This window comes from Mobula hypostoma, chromosome 23 (genome assembly GCF_963921235.1).
Source record: "Mobula hypostoma chromosome 23, sMobHyp1.1, whole genome shotgun sequence".
In the NCBI taxonomy this organism is placed as follows: domain Eukaryota; kingdom Metazoa; phylum Chordata; class Chondrichthyes; order Myliobatiformes; family Myliobatidae; genus Mobula; species Mobula hypostoma.
In genome coordinates this window covers 45,823,314-45,845,210 of record NC_086119.1, presented here as the reverse complement: position 1 = coordinate 45,845,210, position 21,897 = coordinate 45,823,314, and the positions used below count along the sequence as shown (strand labels likewise).

The 21,897-nt window shown below is 38.3% G+C and overlaps 1 protein-coding gene across 4 annotated transcripts in view; it reads right to left on the bottom strand.

Moving 5' to 3' along the window:
• The window catches only part of lrwd1 (leucine-rich repeats and WD repeat domain containing 1), a 78,222-nt gene that overhangs the window by 18,787 nt on the left and 37,538 nt on the right, over positions 1-21,897 (bottom strand). For all 4 annotated transcript variants that reach the window (XM_063031380.1, XM_063031381.1, XM_063031382.1 and 1 more), the window contains 5 exons: positions 20,789-20,993; positions 18,170-18,242; positions 16,434-16,574; positions 11,611-11,714; positions 7,864-8,022 (listed from right to left, as the gene is read on the bottom strand). In XM_063031380.1, the coding sequence (XP_062887450.1) occupies positions 7,864-8,022; positions 11,611-11,714; positions 16,434-16,574; positions 18,170-18,242; positions 20,789-20,993 (682 nt within the window). The remainder of the gene's footprint in view (positions 1-7,863; positions 8,023-11,610; positions 11,715-16,433; positions 16,575-18,169; positions 18,243-20,788; positions 20,994-21,897) is intronic.

The window sequence follows — 21,897 nt, the reverse complement described above, 5'->3', positions numbered from 1 at the left end:
CTTAATGAATACTTTGCTTCAGTATTCACCAGTGAGAGGGGCCTTTACATTTGTGAGAACAGCCTAAAACAGGCTGATATGCTAGAACATATTGACGTTAAGAAAGGGGATGTGCTGTAACTTTTGAAAAACTTTAGGATAGATAAATTCCCGGGCCAAACTAGATATATCCCAGGTTACAACAGGAAGCAGGGGAAGAGATTACTGGCCACTGGAGTAGTACAAGAAGACTGAATGGTGGCAAATGTTATTCCTTTGTTCAATAAAGGGGGACAGGGATAACCCTGAGAACTATAAATCAGTGAGTCTTATGTCAATGGTGGGAAAATTATTGGAGAGGATTTTAAGAGACAGGATTTATAAATATTTGAAAAAAGCCAGATTAGGGATAGTCAGCATGGCTTTGTGAAGGGCAGGTTATTTCTCATTCACCTGATTGAATTCTTTGACAAAACTAATTGATGAAATTAAAGTAGTAGATGTGGTGTATATGGATTTTCGTAAGGTGTTTGACAGGGCTCCCCTTGGCAAGCTCATTCAGAAAGTCAGGAGCCATGGGATATAGGGAAACTTGGCAGCATGGATTTAGAAATGGCTTGCTGACAGAAGGTCAGAAGGCTGTAGATGGAGTATATTCTGCCTGAAGGTTGGCTACCATTGGTGTTCCATCAGGATCTGTTTGGGAACCCCTGCTCTTTGATATCTTTATATAAGATTTGGGTAAGGAAGTGGAAGGGTAGGTTAATAAGTTTGCAGATGACATAAAGGTTGATAGAGTTATGGATAGTGTAGAAGGTTGTCGTAGGTTACAATGGGACACTTATAGGATGCAGAACTGGGCTGAGAAGTGGCAGATGGAGTTCAATCTGGAAAAATGTGAAGTGATACACTTGTGAAGGTCAAACTTGAAGGCAGTTAAAGGCAAGATTTTTTAGTGTGGAGCAACAAAGGGATCTTGGAGTCCATGTCCATAGATCCCTCAAAGTTGCAACGCAAGTTGATAGTGGTTAAGATTGTGCATGATATGTTGTCCTTTATTTGTTGGAGGATTGAGTTCCAAAAGCCACAAGGTAATGTCGATAAAGTGTGGTTAAACCACACTTGGAATATTGTGCTTAGTTTTGGTCACCTCATAATAGGAAGGATTTATTTATTTATTTGGAGATGCAGCCCAATGAGTTGCACTGCCCAGCAACCTACCTACTTAACCCTCGCCGAATCACAGGACAATTTACAATGGCCAATTAACAAGTTTGTCTTTGGACTGTGGGAGGAAACCAGAAAACGCAAAGGAAATCCATGCGGTCACAGGGAGAATGTGCAAACTCCTTACAGGCAGTGGTGAGGATTGAACCTGGGTTGATAGCTCTGAACACTAACCACTACACTGCCATGCCACTCTATGCAGCATGTGGAAGCTTTAGAAAGGGTGCAGAGGAGACTTATTAGGATGCTGCCTGGATTAGAGAAGATTCTTATGAGGATAAGTTGAGGGCTAGGGTGTGAAGGAAGATGAGAGTTGACTAGATAGAGGTGCACAAGATGATAAGAGGCATAGATCGAGTGGACAGCCAGAGACTTTATCCCAGGGTGGAAATGGCTGAAACAAGAGAATGCAATTTTAAGGTGACTAGAGGAAAGGATAGGGGATGCCAGAGGTAACAGAGAGGTAGGTACATGGAACACACTTCCAAGGGTAGAGGTAGAGGTAGAGGCAGAGGCAGATGCACTTGGGATACATAAGAGACCCTTCGAGACATGAACAAAAGAAAAATGGGAGTGCTGTGTGGGAGGGAAGTGTTAGATTGATTTTGATATTAGAGGAGCCTAAAAGGTTGGCATAACATCTTTGGCTGAAAAGCCTGTACTCTTCTACATTCTAAAGATTAGGGACAGTAATGAGGTTTCCATGATCACTCGAACATACCGCAGACATTCACTGTTTAGTGGGGAAATTATTGAGCATGTACTGAGTCAATAACAGTGCACCAAGTCCATATTCTTTATATTGTATAACCCACAATGTCTCTACGTGGAACAGATCAGTTTTCTCACATAGCTACTTGGATGTCACTAAGTACTGGAAACAATAATTTGTCACGACAGGATAAATGATCAGAAAAGACTTATGTATGGATCTTCTGGGAAGAACTCAGATTGAACCATATATTCCATATCAGACAAACATTGAATTCTTAATTGATTTTGCAAGTAGGTTGTGATGAACTATATACAACACTATAGCTTCTAATAGCTATGGTGATAACCCAATATCATCATCATCATCATCAGGTGCCATGCCCAGTTTGAGCTTTGACTACCATGGCCCACACACTCCTGTTTCGGGTCAAGTGGATCAATTCATTGGTATTCATTTCCAGTTCTCTGGCTGCTGTCTCCATCATCATTTGTCTTTGTCTTCCTCTTGCTTTCTTCCCTTCAATCTTTCCCATAATTACCATGCATTCTAACTCCTCTTTCCTAATCACATGTCCAATGAAGTTACGTTGCCTCTTCATGATCTCATACATTATTTCTCTTTTTGTGTTTGCTCTGTTCATGACATCCTCGTTAGATATTCGTTTCGTCATGATATTCTTTGCATCCTCCTCAAAAACCACATCTCTGCTGCTACAATTCGTTTCCTCATGTTACTAGACATTGTCCAACATTCTGAGCCATATTACATAACTGGATAAATGTAATATTTCAGTACTCTGAGGCGGGTTGTCATGCCTAGTTTAGCATTGGTCAGTATACTGTTCATTCTCGTAAAGGTGTCTTTTGCCATCCCCATTCTTCCTTTGATGTCCAAGTCGCACCTGCCATCTGATGTCATCCAGCTTCCTAAGCAGCGAAAGTTCTGTACTCATTTTATGTCTTCCCCGTTTATTTTCAGCCTGCAGATAGGATCCTCCTTCTTTTTGGATATCACCATACATTGTCTTTTTGCAATTGATAGATAGACCCATCTTTGCACATTCAACAACTATATCAATTAAGTTTTGTAGTTCTTCCTCCGTACTTGCAATTAACACAGTGTTATCCGCATATCTGAAATTATTGATGTTTTTACCGCCAACTTTGATTCCCAAGATGTTCATCACTGTTCTCAAAATGGATACCGGCATTTTAAAATCAATACCTCTGAGTAATAACTCTGTAACTTGTCATATTGACGAAATGAGTGAAGACATTGAGTATTACCTATGCCCAGAGCTTTAAAAAAAAACAGAATTTGGGATACAACTGGATGAGTCAACTATGTGAGACAATTGCTAATGGTATATGTATGGTTTATCAAAAATGGAAAAGTTTGAGGTTTTGTAAGAAGTTAAAACAAATAAGCTCAAAATTTATATTTGGGATAAAAGTATTCCTATCAGGAACACAATTTCTTGAGCAACAGATGGAGCACCATATATGACAGGTCGCCGTGCTGATTTAGTGGCATTCATGAAAAAAGAAATTGCAAGTCTGTTTGCAATCATTGTGTAATTCATTGTCAACATCTTGCAGCCAACAGCCTCAGCCAGCAATTTTTTTCAACCTTGACTTGAGTAATATCTGCTATCAACAAAATTAAAGCTTATCCATTAAATAGCAGCATATTTCACCAGTTATGCCAAAATTACGACGAAGATTTTGAATGCTTGCTTCTTCACACTGAAGTGCATTGGCTGTCAAAAGACCTTTGCTTAAAACATTTATTTGATCCTTTTGACACTGTGGTTGAATTTTTGCTCAAAGTTGATAAGAGCTTGGAAAACAAGACTGAACTTCTACATGATGTGGTATACCTAGCCAATATGTATGACAAAATGAACATCTGAAATATGAAACTGCCGGGTGAGAATTTCAAATTAATTCAGGCAAAAAGGGCAGTGTCCACTTTTATCCGAAAATTGGAAATATATAAGCAAAACATTGGGAGAAGAATGTTCTCACAGTTTCCCTGCATGGAAAGTATGGCACACTCTTTCACAGACAGTGATCTGCAAGACTACTGCTTACACCAGCAATCATTGAAGAAGGATTTTCAGAATCAATTTATGGATTTGAACGAGCTGGGAATTCCAGACTGGGTAATTTACACAATTCTTTGCAATGTGGAAGAACAGGAAGAGAGCTTGCAAGAAGAAATTATCGAAATTCAGAATGAAGAAGCATAAATACTTTTCAAAAGCGTTGGCTTTTGTGGTAGGTGGCTACACCGTGATACGAAGTTTCCTGGTCTTTGGAGATGAGCCAAACTGCTCTTCATTGCATCTCCATCCTCCTCCCTTGTTGAAAGAGGCTTCAGTGCAGTAAACCACACACTCACAAAAAACAGAAACCACTTGGACACTGCTATGTGTGGGGACTTAAGGTTTTTGCTGTCAACTTGAACCAGATACAGTACTTCAACTCTTGTAAAAACTATCAAGCTCAAAGATCACATTTATATCAAAGCTGCTTTACAGCTACTGTGTAAGCTAGGTTTAAGGACAAATAAAATTTAAAGCAGAATAATTTTTCTCATGTTACCATATGGTAGACATGTTTTTACACATGGGGGCACCACAAAGTATATTGTGCCAGAGAGGGGTGTTGGCAAGTATGAAGGTGCTTTAGTGGGGTGTGTTGGGCTAAAAAAGATTGGGGAAACACTGTGATAGGTAAAGCCAGGTGGGTGGGAAAGATAAAGGGCTGGAGAAGAAGGAATCTGATAGGAGAGGAGAGTGGACCATGGGAGAAAGGAAAGGGGGAGGGGACCCAGGGGAAGCAATGGGAAGGTGAGAAGAGGGAAGAGGCCAAGAGTGGGGAATAGAGGAAGGGGAGAGGGGGAGGGATTTTTTTTTAAAACCAGGAGAAATCGATATTCATACCTTCAGGTTGGAGGCTACACAGATGGAATATAATGTGTTGCTTCCCCATATATCAGAACAGGAATAGGAAATAGAATTAAAATGTTTGGCCACTGGAAGGTTCTGCTTTTGGCGGATGGAGTGGAGGTGCTGAATGAAGCGGTCCTATCACCTTCCAGCTAGCCTCCTTCCCAGCCTTCACCTTTTTATTTTGGTGTCTTCCCCTTCCTTTTCGATCCTGAAGAAGGTTCTTGGCCTGAAATGTCGACTGTATATTCATTTCCATAGACGCTGCCTGACCTCTAGCATTTAGTGTGTGTTGCAATAAAATAGAGCTCTCTTTTGTTTTAGATTTCTAATACAACTCATCTCTCATACAAAATGACTTTACCTCTCCATGTAGAAATACATGGGATGCAATCTGAAAGAGAGCAGAATTTTGCCTAATATTTATTAAAAATCATCCCCTACAATTTCTATTTACATTAAATCACTTGCTTGCAGGCCTCAGAACTGATCTAGCCTTTGGTGAAATGCTGATTGCCCATGTTAGTTCATTCGATGCTAATAAGTCTCTTCACTCATGGACTATACACCAATAGCTTCTTCCACACCAGTATTTCCTTCTCTATCCCAGTATTTTATGATCCCTCCCGTCAGTTTATTCTCATCACCACATTGCTATGAACAAGACATTTTGACAGCACTGATCTATTTCTCAGAACAGGTGTTAATATTTCTTAAAGGGACTAAGCAATAATAATGATTTATAGAAGTAAAAATGCCCCCTTTTTGCAGTTTTTTTTTCTGATAACTTCCATTTGGAGTAAGCATTACATGAAACATGTGGAATATCTGACCTCTAACCTCAGATCCTGGCTTACTTAACATTACACTCAAGGAGGTTTCAAAACCACTTATCCTGTGGGGAAGCAGGGACTTTTCTTTCACACTTGCTAAAGCCTTCAATTTGTCCTCTCTGTTCATTCCTTCAAATACTTCACCCCCTTCTTCCTCTTTTGTGAAAACAGCAAAGTTTTCATAAAGATTTTTATCCATACCTTCTGCTTCTACACAATGGTTACCTATTGGTCTGTAAAAATCTTATTTTTCCCTTAATCATCTCCTTGCAGTTTTAACACATTAAACATCCTTGGATTTTCTTTGATTTTACTTGCTGCATTTTATTCATATCCTCACTTTGGTTTCCTAATTTTCCCTTTAATTTTAATTCTGTATTTTCTGCAATTTCTGACTTCCTCCTGAAATAAGCTCTCATTTTCTCAACCCACCCGACAGATAAGCTGCTGCTCATACGGTTGTTCTCAATGCTGCCAATCCCAAACAAGGAACATCTCTAATCCACATCAGAAAAGTAGTTCATTCAGCCTCTCCTGCCATTCAATTCAATCATGATTGATATCTTACTTCCCTGTTCTACATAGAAAACCTACAGCACAACATAAGCCCTTTGGCCCACAATGCTGTGCCGAACACGTACTTACTTTAGAAATTACTTCGGGTTAACCATAACCCTCTATTTTTCTAAGCTCCATGTACCTATCCAGGAGTCTCTTAAAAGACCCTATCATATCTGCCTCCACCACCATTGCTGGCAGCTCATTCCATGCGCTCAACAGTTTCTGCGTTAAAAAAAACTTACCCCTGACATCTCCTCTGTACCTACTTCCAAGCACCTTAAAACTGTGCCCTCTCATGTTAGCCATTTCAGCCCTAGGAAAAAGCCTCTGACTATCTACATGATCAATACCTCTCATCATCTTATATACCTCTCATCCTCTGCCACTCCAAGGAGAAAAGGCTGAGTTCACTCAACCTATTCTCATAAGGCATGCTGCCCAATCCAGGCAACATCCTTGTAAATCTCCTCTGCACCATTCTATAGTTTCCACATCTTTCCTGTAGTGAGGTGACCAGAACTGAGCACAGTACTCCAAGTGGGGTCTGACCAGGGTCCTATATAGCTGTAACATTACCTCTTGGCTCTTAAACTCAATCCCACGGTTGATGAAGGCCAATGCACCATACGCCTTCTTAACCACAGAGTCAACCTGCGCAGCAGCTTTGAGTGTCCCATGGACTCGGACCCCAAGATCCCTCTGATCCTCCAAACTGCCGAGAGTCTTACCATTAATACTATATTCTAATTTTAATCAGTTGGTTCTCTTAATATTTTAGGTTGGAAACAAATAAGCAAAGTTAATGAAGGGCTTACTATAAGATGTTATGGATGAGTACAGAGTACTAATATCCAGGCAAGTAACCGGCTTACCTGACAGCCAGTGAACAAGGCAATGTCAGTCACTGGCCGTCAGGGCAGCCCTGTGCTACACTGGGCCTCACCATGCAGTTGACCCCTGTGCTGTATTGTGCTCAGCAGCACACTGGTAGAAACAGCATTGTCCCAGGAGAATGTAAGGAACAGGTTCAAACAGCTGCTGGTCGTTATAGGATCAGTGCCATTCATAGAGCCTCTTCTCCTGTTACATACTCAATTGTTCACTTATAATTCCTGTCAACCAGATGATCTAACAAAGACCTTAACATTTCATAGGACTCTAAGAACGCCGTTCTGTTGTCATGCCTGCAGCAGACATGGATATCACAGCAGGAGTTCCAACAAATGGCTTCACAAGGCTATCTCCAACCAGCAATATTAGGGGTTACAAGCAGCTAAAGGAATCAAAATACAATAAATACAGAATAACTAAATACAAGTCCTAATATTATACTTAGCCGTCATCAAAATCTGCTCACATAATTACACAACTTAACCAAGATATTTTTTTACTTTTGGCTATTTAGAGAGGTGCTGCCTGGCCTGCTGCGATCACCAGCAACTTTGATGCATGTTGCTAATAATTTTTATTTTTACTTTTAATCCATCAAAGCATTTTACTGTTCAACTACACAATAACAATAAAAGTGCAGAAAACAAAAGCAAATATTTATTGAAGCATGGCAGGAATGTTGTTCCAGAATGTTATGCACTAACCTGGACATGCAGCGAGTGCTATGTAAATCTGTTCAGTGTTGGACCATTCAAACTCTCTCAGGATCTCTGCATGCACTTTAGTATTCCGTTTCTTACATTTTTTAAACGTCTTACTCCAGCTCCACAGGTATATTGAGCCTTGCATGGAACTTTTGGAAGCTGTATAGGACAAAATATCATTAAGTGTGATAAATTCAGTAATCTCTAAGGAAGTATCAATTGAGTAAATTACAAATAATTTCAAATGATATCTTCATGCCTTTAAAAGATGCTGGAATGTTCTAACATCTGAGTCTGAAGAACCATTTTCAAGTCAATGCAGAAATAGGACAAAATTGCTGTTGATAGTTCACATCCAATGCACTCTATGTACCTTGTGCACAAGCACACAGAGTCCATTGGATGTGAACTGTAACATCAATCAGCACACAACTTTTGTTGATGCCATTTAAAACAAATTCTACATTTATAAGTCCATAACAATGCTGCATTTTGTCTTAACTGGAAGGTCAAACCTGCTTTGGTGGTAAGGAATTGACGCTACGCAAGATATTGCTGGACAATCAGAAACATTCATCTTTCTCCATTAGGAACCTTGTTCATTTTTCTATTCTTACTGATCGCTTTCCCTACCATCTTAGCCTACAATAGGTATATGCCTGCTTCCCATATATTTGCATAAACATCTGCCTCACAAACCTTTTCCTTCCCCAACGTCATTCATTAAGATGTCATGATCAAAACTCCATCCCTGCATGATTCCATTTGCCATTCCATTTGAGGAACGACATTCTTGCTATTGAGGGAGTGCAGCGTAGGTTCACAAGGTTAATTCCCGGGATGGCAGGACTACACAGGTAGAGCACTGTAATGTTACTGATACACCCATCAAAGAAATTCAGTCTCAATTGCCCAAATGCAAAGCATTTCTTACAGGGTTTTCAGCAACACTACTTCTTGAAGATGTAAATATTTTTCAATATTACTGCAATTAGCAAACACAACTGTAAGCAAATCTCTAAGCAAGGCATTTTAAAACTATAGTGCTAATGTGGAGGTTCTACTTCCTTTTGTTAGCTTAACAATGAGTTGCAGCTGCCCAGCTGACTTTTCTCAACAGATGTCCACCATGCTGAGCGATTCGCAGACAACAGAACTCAGGGTACAAATGCGCTTTTATGAGTTCAAATTGGCAGCAATAAAATTGATAAATTGAATGCTACAAAGCCCAGTTTTGTGGCCTATAAATTTACAAATGGTACAGTAAACTTGTGTTAAACAAATTATTCTTATTAAAGAAATAAGCTTTAAAGAGGATGAATTGGTTATAATCTTTTGCTGGCTGCAAATATAATAGTGCCCCCCCCCCCCGCTTTACACTTATGAATGTGCAGCTAAGCAAAGCTTCAAAGCCACATTCAACTTTGCTGATGACACCACTGCCATAGACTGAATCAAAGGTGGTGACAAATCAGTATACAGGAAGATTAAAAATCTGGCTGACTGGTACCGTAACAACAGCCTCTTACTCAATGTCTCAGTACTCATCAGAGGATCAGAGGTGGCGAGGTTCAGCAGCTTTAAATTCCTTGGCATTATTATCTCAAAGGACCTGCCCTGGGCCCAGCACATAAGTGCAATTACGAAGAAAGCACAGCAGTGCCTCAGCTTCCTTAGGAGTTTGCGAAGATTCAGCATGACATCTAAAACTTTGACAAACTTCTATAGATGTGTAGTGGGGACTATATTGACTGGCTGCATCATGGTTTGGTATGGAATCACCAATGCCCTTGAGTGGAAAATCCTACAAAAAGTAGTGGATATGGCCCAGTTCATCTGTGGTAAAGCCCTCCCCACCATTGCGCCTATCTACATGACGTGTTGTCACAGGAAAGCAGCAACCATCATCAGGGACCCCACTACCCAGGGCATGCTCTCTTCATACTGCTGCCATCAGGAAGACGGCACAGGAGCCTCAGGAATCACACCACCAGGTTCAGGAATAGTTATCACCCCTCAACCATCAGGCTCTTGAACCAGAGGAGATAACTTCACTCAGCTTCACTTGCCCCATCATTGAAATGTTCCCACAATCTATGGACTCACTTTCGAGGATTCTTCATCTCTTGTTCTTGATATTTATTGCTCATTTATTTATTTATTATTATCTTTCTTTCTATATTTGCAGTTTGTTGTCTTTTGCACAACAGTTGAACAACCAATTTGTTGCAATCTTTTATTCATTGATTCTATCATAGTTACTACAACATTATGGATTTATTGAGTATGCCTGCAAGAAAATGAATCTTAGGGTTGTGAATGGTGACATACAAGTACTTTGATAATACTTTTAACTTAATAGCCTTCTGACATCCTAGTCCAATTTCACAAACCATGTGCAAATTTAAATAGGGGCAGGTAATTCATCTGGCCACTGGACACTACTGATTTGGATTATGGCTGATCTTTTCCTCAGAACCATTCTCCAGCACTAAAATATAATCAAGGGATATTGTGCCAATGTTCAGAAATCAAACAATCTATTGTTATTGAACATGACTATCCATGCCATAACAACAACGACTTTTATTTATATTTGGGAGAGCCTTTTAACCAAACCCTTATAATCAGGGAGCTAGATTGAAAACGTTATCCTCATAAGTGGTTGAAAATAATAGAATCTCATTCTATGTTTATATTTTTTAGTTATTATGACAGAGGTTTCTCTGCATCTTCTCCATGGATTCTAACTAGCCAAAGCAAAAGCTGATATAGCCACAGTGCACATAGTCTTGGTTGAATCTGAGCTTTAAAATTGGTAAAAGTATTCCTGTTCCCACCAGCTGTTATTCCCTCTGAATTATGAAATACTGGTATCGAACCAATAGAGATAAAGGAGATAAGCTTAAATGCAAAACCATTTCCCCTCATCTCAGTCCTAAGTGACCCATCCCTAATTCAAAAAACTTTCACCATGTCAACTCATTAGCCATCCCTCCCTCCATCTGTCAATACCTTTAAGAATTTTGTATGTTTTGTAATGTCTGATCTCACTTTGCTAATTTCTGGCAAATTCAGTCTCTCCTCATAAAACCAACCTGCAACTTGTGGGACCAGCCTAGTGAATCTATAATGCATTCTCTCTGGCAATTTTTATGAAGCCCCCATACAACTGTATGAACACTTCCTTTCTCCTGTAGTCAAATGTTGATAATAATAAAGCCTAACATACCACTTATGCACTTGTTGCTTCCAGTGACTTGCATACAAGCACAGCTGTTGCCTCTTTAAACATAAACACCACTCAACCTCACACCATTTAACAAATTCTCTACTTTTCCTTGACATGCAAAGTGGACTACCTCATGTTTTTCCACATTATATTCCATCTGTCACTTTTCCACACATTTGCCCAACTTGTTTACCTTTGAAACCTTTTTGCATTCTTGTTTGTAGTCAAAATAAATCCTAGTTTAATGTCATCAGCAAGCTCAGAACTGTCATTTGGACTGAAATTGTTGATCTAGATTGTGAATAAATGGAGCCTAGCATTAATCTCTGAGGTAGCCCACTAGTTACAATCTACATACCTCGGAGAACTAACTTTGTTTTCAATCCGAAGACCATATGTCAATCATGTCAATATGTTACCTAATGCCACATACTTAAACCTTGTTAACCAAACCCCAGTGTAGGGCCGTATTAATCACAATTCCAATTATTTTCATCAGATTTTAAGGCACTTACCTATTAGATCATCACTGCAAAAAGCTAAAGTATCAACAATATGATAATCGTTTTCATCATCCTCTTTATTGTAAATTGGAAACAGAAATTCCATCTCAATGTTTCTGGGAAAAGAAACAAGAAGATGACCATATGTTAACTTCACTATAAAGGGTTATACCCATATGATGAGATTCATTCACAAGTTGATTATTCATTATTACTTCTTGTATCAAAGTGAAAAACTAAGTGATAATGTGCAACATAATCTTAGTGCTTTATCAGTATGTGTATGCAGATTTTACAACTTCATTGCTGAATTCCAAATTTTGGAACTAAGTAAAAGCAATGTTAAAGATACATGTGGGCTGCTAAGAAGCAGCTGGCACAGTCGTGTAGCAGTTAGTGTAAAACTTTTACAGTGCCAGCGACATGGATTCAATTCCCACCACTGTCTGTAAGAAGCTTGTACATTCTCCCTGTGACCATGTGGGATTTCCGGTTGCTCCAGTTTCCTCCTACCCTGTTATGGTATGGATGTAGGGGTTAGTAGGTTAATTGGATGTAATTGGGCGCAGACTTGCTGAGCCAGAATCGCCTGCTACTGTGCTGTATCTCTAAATTAAAAAATAAATATTGGAGAATTGGCTTCAAATACTGTATGTAGCCCTTCTATGAAATGATTTTCAGCCTCTCAAATACAACTGGTAAGTTTTTGAGAAAAAAACTGTAATAAACAATGATCTCACAGAAAACAATTAAGTTCAGAGTTGCTGTAAAGTCAAAGTTGGATCACTTGGCAAATATGTAATATGGGTCACTCGCGCCCCCCCCAAAAAAGTGGAATTATGTTAAAATAGTATACACAAAATACTGAAAGCAGCCCTTTACCATCATTTAGGAAGCATGCAAAATGCCTGAACTTTTGGTAAAGATTCTAAAACAATATTTAGATGTTAATTCTGATCCATAGGCAACATTTTAAGATCTCATCTCATGCAGAAAAAGTTATTTAAAAATAAGAGCGACACTTGCCAATGGACCAAGTAAGTCCCCATAGATATTTGTCCTTCATGCATTATAAATTTCTTTCTATTCAAATCTTTTTGTTATATTATACAAAAGAAATAACACAAGTACATTGAAGCAACAGCACTTACAACGTCTTAAAATATAGACATTATTTTAAAGATTGAAAAAAAATTTGTAATAACAAAAAAAAACCTACTAAGCAGAAAAAGTGAGGGGAAAAAACCCATTAGGTTGTACAACCCCGGAGCCATGCGTCATACAAAAAGCTTCTAAAAATAAACATCAAACCGCCAGCAAGAAAAGAAAATATACCAAAAAATTTACAATTAGATCGTCGAAAAAATCTATCAATTAGCTCAAATGATAATAACGAGCAAATGAGCCCCATCTTTTCTCAATCAAATAAAGGTTCAAAGGTTCGACTTCTAATTTTCTCCAAACTAAGACATAGCATCACTTGAGAGAACCATTGTGACAAAGTGGGAGCTGATGTATCCTTCCACTTCAACAAAATGGCCCTCCTAGCTATTAATGTAACAAATGCAATAACATGTTGGTCAGACACAGAAATACCATGAATATTTTGAGGAATTATTCCAAAAAGCAGAGTTACTTTATTAGGTTGTAGATTAATTTTAAGTGCTTTAGAAATTGTTGAAAAAACTGACTTCCAGAACTGTTCCAATATAGAACAAGACCAAAGCATATGTGTCAGTGTAGCTGCCTCAGTTTTACATCTATCACATTAACTATCAACGTTAGAAAAGATTTTAGAAAGTCTCTCCTTCATCAAATGATAACGATGTATAATTTTAAATTGAATCAATGAATGGCTAGCACAAATTGAAGAAGAGTTAACCAACTTCAAAATCCGCATTCAATCCTCCGTCATAAAAGTCAAATTAAGTTCCTTTTCCCAATCCTGTTTAATCTTAGATGAAGGACGCTTATCCCATTGTAATAATAAATTACTAAATAGCTAATAAATTACTAAATAGCTAAACTCCATAATCAGCGGGCACGAAACAGCGCACCCTGATGCCTTCCCTATCATTGTAGCGATTTCAACCAGGACTGCTTAAAGAAGTCTCTGAACAACTGCCACTAACATATCATCTGTGGAACCAGAGGAACAGCACACTTGACCACTGTTATACCACCATCATGAACACTTACTGTGCCATCCGAAGCCCACACTTTGCAAAGTCTGATCACTTGATTGTACTTCTACTCCCAGCGTATAGGCAGAGACTAAAGACTCAGCACCAGTGATGAGAAGGCACGGTCAAGGAGAGCAGAGGTGCTCTTATAGGACTGCATTGAGTCGGTGGATTCGACAATATTCAGGGATTCATTTTTGAACGAATGCATCACATTTGTCACAGACTTCACCAAGACCTGAGGCGGGAGGAGAAGAAGGCAGCGCGACGCCGCTCTCCAGTGAAATGATATCGTATCTGTTAAATAGGGGCCATGGACAATTCTGATTTGATGAAGACAGACGTGAGAAGCAGAGGAACATCTGGAGAAATTTCTGAAATGTCTGGTTTGCTGCTGTTGTTACTGTGCGATCGAGAATCTCCGGAGGGTAGGCCCCAAAATTCCCGGCTTTGCCTGCTGCTGGTGACTGAGGCTGAGGTCGAAGCGTTCGGATAGAGATGGTGCTCGGTACTCGGTGTCGGAGGGCTGATCGGAGGCTCGAAGTTTTCGGATGACTCAGAGCCGGACTGTGGTTGGGCATGGCAGGGAGAGTTTTCTTCCTTCTCCTGTCTGCGTGAGATGTGGGACTTTCGAGAAACTTGGAACTCTTTTTTTTACTGTGCCATGGACTGTTCTTCATCAAGTTATGGTATTGTTGCACTGTTGTAACTATCTGTTATCATTATGTGGTTTTGTTAGTTTTTCAGTCTTGGTCTGTCCTGTGTTTTTGTGATATCACACCAGAGGAATATTGTATCATTTCTTAATGCATGCATTACTAAATGACAATAAAAGAGGACTGCGTATCCTCATAATCTAATCGAATCGAATCTAATCTAATCTAAGACCTGTGTGAATGAGTCTATACCTTTGAGAACATATCAGATATACCCAAACCAAAAGCCGTGGATGAACCAGAAGATTCGTAGTCTGCTGAGTGTTAGATCTGTGGCATTCAAGACTGGTAATATGGAGCTATACAAGTAGTCTAGGTACAACCTACAAAGGGTTATTTTAAGAGCAAAGAAAACCCAATTCCAGTTGAGGTTAGAGATGGAATACACGTCAGCTATGGCAGGGTTTTCACTTCCTACAAACTGAAATCTAACATCACGGATGGCTGTGATGCTTCACTCTCAGATGAGCTGAACACTTTTTATGCACACTTCGAAAGGGAGAATTAAAATACACATGTGCAAATCCCTGCAGCAGCTGGTGTCCTTGTGATCTCTGTTTCAAAAGCTGATGCCAGAACGTCTTCATCACCCAAGACAGGCTCACTTCTCATGGCTACCATCAAGGAGATGGTACAGGAGCCTGAGGCCACACATTCAACATTTCAAGAAACGGCTTCTTCCATATGTATGGATATATACGCGCGCGCGCGCACACACACACATATTATGTATCACAATGTACTGCTGCTGTCAAAATAAAAGATTTCACAACATATGACAGTGATATTAATCTGATTCCTGATTCTGATTCATACTTTCATTTCTTCATGGGGCTGCAGAACTGGAGCCATTAGATTAAATATTGCATACTATTAAAAGTTGATAAAGTGGAGGAAAGAATACACCAATTAATAACATGCCAGTCAGTTTAACCTTCATGGGGGACATATCATTAGAATCAGTTTAAGAAATGTAAAAGCTTTTATTCAGAAAGCTTAAAAAGGACATTGCTTATTTGAGACAAGTCTGAAAAGAAAAAGCTAAATAAGAAAATTGTTGGTACTCCTTTCATTTATTTTGGATACTCTGCTGCTTAATTGGGACAGGAGTCTGTTGCCAAACATATTCTAACTGGTGTTAGTCGCTCGCAGTTGTATGGCTGTTAGATACTACACCCTGCAAAGAGCAATCAGTTTTTAAATAGTGTCAATTGAGTGTGTTTGTGTTCAAAAAGCAGTGAATAAGCAATCAGCAATCAGCAATTCAGAACGGTTATGATCACTGCGGTTTCAAGCATTCAAACGATTTCACTACTTCAACAATTGCCAGTAATGTTACAATCAAAATGAAGATTTGGAGGATGCAACCGGCGATAGCATTGTATGAAGGCAGTCTATTATCTGCACTTGGTGCTTGTGCTGGTGTTGTTCATTGTGTACACTGAATGAATTCCTCCATTGATAACTCTTAGGAACTAATACACAATTTTATAGAACTGTAGTGCCAATGGCAGTGTTCTAATTTGTTCTGTATTTCATTCAAATACATAATTTCTTGCTCAGTCTTTTTTTATACCTTTTTAACTACTTCCATGAAACTTTGCCTAATTGGGGGCAGCCACTAACAGGACCAAAACATACTGGTCCCAATTAACTGGAATCCACTGTATTTTTACTTGTTTCTGAAATGATTTCCAGAGAGAATCTGATAGTGGCTTAATGATCTATGACTTACTGTGTAGCAGATGTGCCTGATTTCCAAGAGCATGCTGAAACAAAGGCAGAAAGGATTCTTAAGCATCATGATGGTATTTGCATGAGATACAGGAAACATGGAACTGCAGCTCAACAAGAGCAAAGACTTTCACAAGGCTGGGGAGAAATGTAGAAAAAATCAAAATAGCACAATTACATGATAACACAAAAAAAAACTTACCTTTTCCCCTCAAGTTTTGCTGGTGTGATGTCCCAGGCAAAGCAACCACCTTCACAGGCTGCCACAAGATAATGATCAGGGCATGTTGGAACAAGACTCATCTTTAAAGGAGTTGAAGAATTATTCAAAACCAGCAGCCGACTGCAATGAGAAAATGAAGTATGTTTAATCTGGATACTCTAATTACCCTGTTCTCTTGGGGTAAATCAAAACAGAAAATAATCTTTTCCTGTACTTGGCTTGGTACCTCACATATTGTGACTGTTTCTCTGTTCCATGTAAATATCACACCATGTATAGTTTATTTCTTAAATAAAGGTTTTAACTGTATATTGGTTGGCATCCATCTGTCTGTCAGGACAATGTGTTGTCATCACTATATATTAATAACTATGTAAAAAATAATTTCTATGGAATCAGAACAATATGTAAGAACTCTGAGTATGATCACAGTGAAATGACACTTTTTATAAGACATCAATCAATTCTGAAAGTCCAGCTCAAAATGTATCATATCTATTAATTAGCTAGATGGTGCATTACTTTCTCTTGCAAGCTGTAACAAGAAGTTAATTCATCCAATTACAGTAAAAATTTAAACATAAGTACATTAATTTTTATCTTTTCCATGCAACTGTTACAAAATGATGTTAAAATTCTTAGTTTAACTGACATAATGTTTGAGTGACACTGTAACTGATATTTCAGAGAGTAAAGTGTCAGCAAGCTTTGGCAATAAACAAGGAGCATGGAGCAATGCCTTTCCCTCAGAACCATTAATTTCCATTGTGCAGAGAGCTTTCCCTTCTAGGTTAAGTTTTCAGGTATAGCTTTTGGACAGCCCTTTAATAACTGCTAATGCCCCAAAACATAGCTGCTAGTTGAGGAATTGTAACCTCCGCTGTCTACTCATCAGCATCATCTTCCAAATAGCCTCACTCTAGCTCTCCATTCATGATGCTGTACTACTGATCTGGAATTATTACTTGAGCTTTGCTTCCTTCAAATTCTCCTACAGACTACTTCTGGCTGCAGAATTAAGTCTTTGAGGAATACAGGATCTGGCCTTGCTCAGAATTCTGAGCAATCACTACTTGAAACAGCGGATGGTGAACACTTTAGGTTGTTTTCTGCTTTCAGCCAACCAGGTTAATACTCTTTCCCATCAGCTGTGCATCTCAAACCCTCTCCACATTCCGTCAGCCCAAAGATGCAAACCTCCCAATATTTACAATGTCTTTAGAACACTGAAAACAAATCCAAATTTAGATTTTACTGGTAGTTGGTAATCAAAGCATCTACACCCATTATAACTGGATAGCCTATAACACGCTTCTTTTTCAACCATATACAAAAATTTTCTAGATACAGCTGAACCCCACATTGAGATTCGATTGGGGTTCCTACAAAATATCACATCATGATTTTTCATTGCATGAAGCTGCATCTGCACATGCATCAAGAAATGCAAGTAGAAAAAAATATGATGACTTAATTGCCTTTCTCCTCTCTCCCCACCCCCAAAAAATTCCATGAAAGGGAATTTTACTCTCTAGCTCAAAATTTTGGGTAGTGATATGTGAATTCTGTAGGGAATGAATTTCTGTAATCTGAATTTCCATAACACATAGATCGCCAATATATTGTGAAAATGAAATATGCTGAAAATGCAAAGGATGATTAGATGGGGATAAATGTGAAATAGTTTCTGCTCACTGTGTCTATACAATACGTACCGCGCTTGGAACCTGTAATCAGGACCTGGAACGCCAATATCCCATAAGATGATTGTTTGATCATAGGATCCAGCTGTTGAAAGAAAATCAATGATATAACCTTAAAGTGCTGTGAAAATGAGGCAATGTCCATGGTCTATGGATCATTTTGTGTTTCTCTCTCTCCTCTCCGTCCCACCTTTTAAATCCACTCCTCAGCTTTTTTTCCTCCAGTCCTGCCTAAGGGTGTCGGCCCGAAATGGCGACTGTACTCTTTTCCTAGATGCTGCCTGGCCTGCTGAGTTCCTCCAGCGTTTTGTGCGTGTTGCTCAGATTTCCAGCATCTGCAGATTTTCTCTGGTTTATGGACCAACTAGTTCTGTGATTTGCTCAGCAGCCACAGTTTAACTGGACTACTATGATACTAATATTAAAACAGGTTCCTAAAATATTTATAATGTTTTCCAACTCAAACGAAAATGTCATCATTGTACAGAAGAATTTTTCCAGAAGCAATGGATCTTGCAAAGGATTTCTACTCAAAAGGACAATCATAATTCTCATTCTGAAGCTCAAATCATTGATGTACTGAGACAAGTGGTTGAGCATTGAGTTTTGAAGAACTCCACTCCACTGTCATGAAGAACCATCCTTTGCTCTCCCCACTAAACAATTTTTGGATCCAACACGCCTACTTTTCCCGTTAATTGCATGGCCTTTTATTTGTCTGCTCTGTCTGCCCATGTAGGACTTTGGGAAATTTTGCTAAAATCCTGTAGACCACATTAAATACTTTAGGCTGGATGGAAAAAAAATACTGACAACTTTGAAAGAATTCCTTGTGTGCAGCATAGGATTGTCAAAGCATTTACTCTGAAATTTATTAAACAAGTACAGCATGGGGCAGGTTGGGGAGTACAGATGTTTTCTCATCCATGGATCTGTGATGCTACAAATTCATAAGAAGCCTGTGGAATTGAAGAATTGCTTCATGATGTTAAATTCACATCTATTTTAAAATATTTTTAATATTCTAAAAATCAGGTCCATTTTCAAAATGAAACAAGTTTTTTTACAAACACAACCACCACCTGATTTTTGGAACATAAAATATATTTATCCTTTAAGTTTTAAGCAGCGCATTCCTTAAAGCCTGTTAAGTATTTGTCATCAACATTTACAACAAAATACAGATACTATGAAAAGAATGCCTTCGAAGAAAGACAGATTTGCCTTATGAGAAGGACATAAAGATTCCATGGAAATAAAATCTGATCAAGACCCTGCTACCCCTGCCCTCCGACAGCAAATTATGACCTTCCCTTCATTTTCAAGCCCAAACTAACACTCAAAGATCCTGACCCCATCACACCAACATTTGACTTCCCAATCTCTCTAAAGAGATCATAAGACTTGAGTACTATTGAATTTTACAAACGTTTTTATAATGACAAGCATTTATTGGCATTCCTTGAACACCTGATTTTACATGCCTCTCTACAAGGCACGGAATTTATGAGCAATGTCGTCAGCCCAAAACCTAGATTCAAAATGTTAGTTTTACACGAGTAAATCACCATGAAACTCTAAGGATGATAAACAACACTGGAGCTGAATTATAAGATTTAGTTGATAAACCGGAATGGTATTCCATAAACCAACATCTTTCTCATCTGACAAGGGCTGCAGCATAATTTAAGTTTTGTGAAATAAAACAGGAGTAGCATTAGGAATTAGTATTCATTATGTAATCAGATTTGTCACAACAATAAAATGACATGGAGGAGTCAAGTTGAAGAACACTGGACTGGAAAAACAAAGTTCAGAGATGCAAGAAAGAGTTTGGCAAAAATTGAAAGGACAATAAAGAGGTCCCTTTGGTCATCTGAACTTGTCAGAGCACAAAATTTAATTAATGCCAGGAAAACGCGTTTGATAATTGACAAGGAGAATGTAACAGTTCTCTGGATGACACTCAGTAAAACATGGTTTAGAAATGAAATCAGGAAACATGATAAAAGTGGAATGATGCTTAAAGAATGAACAGAGACACCTAGGGATTCCTAAAAGCACAGCATTAGTAAAGAGAAAATGTAAAAGAGGGCAACAAATTTTTCATTGAATTAATGAGAAGTTTATTTATATATATTCTGAATAACGCTTGCATTAAAATGCCCTTGACAAAAAAGGGAATTCTTGTCCATAAAATACAGCAAACCTTAGGTCCATAAGGTAAAGTTTGTTGTGAAAAGTTACTTACAAGTTGAATTGAGACACTAGGCAAATTTTCAGTGAAAAGGGAAGGCAAGTTTTAAAAAGACTTTGATAACTGATTTAGAAAAGCTTATTTCATCTGATAAAAGACAATGACAAGAGCATTGGTTCAGAACAATTATCACTGAGTTAACAAAATTATTTAGAACCAATTATAAATTCACTCAGAAATGCCAACGTGAATATCCCAATTTTCCACAGAAAATCATACAATCTAAGATTTCAAGCTTATCTTTCACCATTTTTACTCCAGCTATAATGTGTTTTCCTCTCTCATGTTTAATATTAAATACTAGAATTGCTCATCTGTTCTCAATTCAACTAAATCATTATAAAGTCTGTGCTAATATCATGTTCAATACTTACTGAAGAGAAAAGTCTCATGTTTTGGAGAAAAGCAGAGTGTTGAGATTGATTTCTTGTGAGCTTTTATGCTTCCATAGCAGTAGTTTACTTTTGTGTGTATGAGCTTTACTACACCCATTCCGCCGGCTGCAGCTAAGACATTGAATTTTCTTTTCTGATTCTCATCAAACACAGTTAGAGTGGTCCAAGCTAGGGAAAAGAAATCCTGAGGAAAATTATATGAACAATCAGAATTTTATTGAGGAACATGTATTCTTAATACATTGAAAGGTTAAACTAAGTATGTATCAATACAAAAGATGTCAGATTATCTGTGTAATATGCCATTATGGTTCTGAAGATAACTCCAAAGGAAAGAAAAATTTCATGGCACTGATTTACTCACTAATCTGAGATATGGCACAAAGCAAGATGTGAAATATAACACACATCAATACCAAGTGTATAAGACAATGTACAGTAGATGCAGCTTAATTGGGACAAGAACATTTGGTCCATTTAAGTGGCTGCCCCAATTAGCCGAAGTTTCATGGAAACAGTTAAAGAAGTATAAAAAGACAAACTGGGTAAAAAAAAAATGTATTTCAATGAAATACACAATAAATTAGAAGAGCACTAATACTACTACAGTATTATAAAACTGTGTATTAGTTCCTAATACTTATCAACAGTGGAATTCATCCAGTGAATGCTGCCAAGTTCTTTTAACTGTAAATCAGCGTGGAGACACCTAGTGCAGATAATTGACTTCCTTCGTACAATGCTTTTGATGATTGTTGATACAATTCTTCATAGTGTCTAACTTGCTGAAGTAGTGAAATCATTTAATTTATTCCTTTTTAAAAAAAAAATCACTGCTTTTTGAACTCACGCTCATGACTGATGCTATTAAAAACTGTTCATCCTAAGCACAGTGTAGTGTCTAAAAGGTCACACAAATGTGCGAGACTGATGCTGGTTAGAAACTGCAACAGTCCCCGTCGCCTGTCCCAACCAGATTCTGGTTAACTGGACCATCTGTTAACAGGGGCAGCTGCTTTATTTGGGACAACTCTTAAAAAACAAAAACTAATCATGTAAATAGCCAGGATTTCCTTCGTTTAACTGGG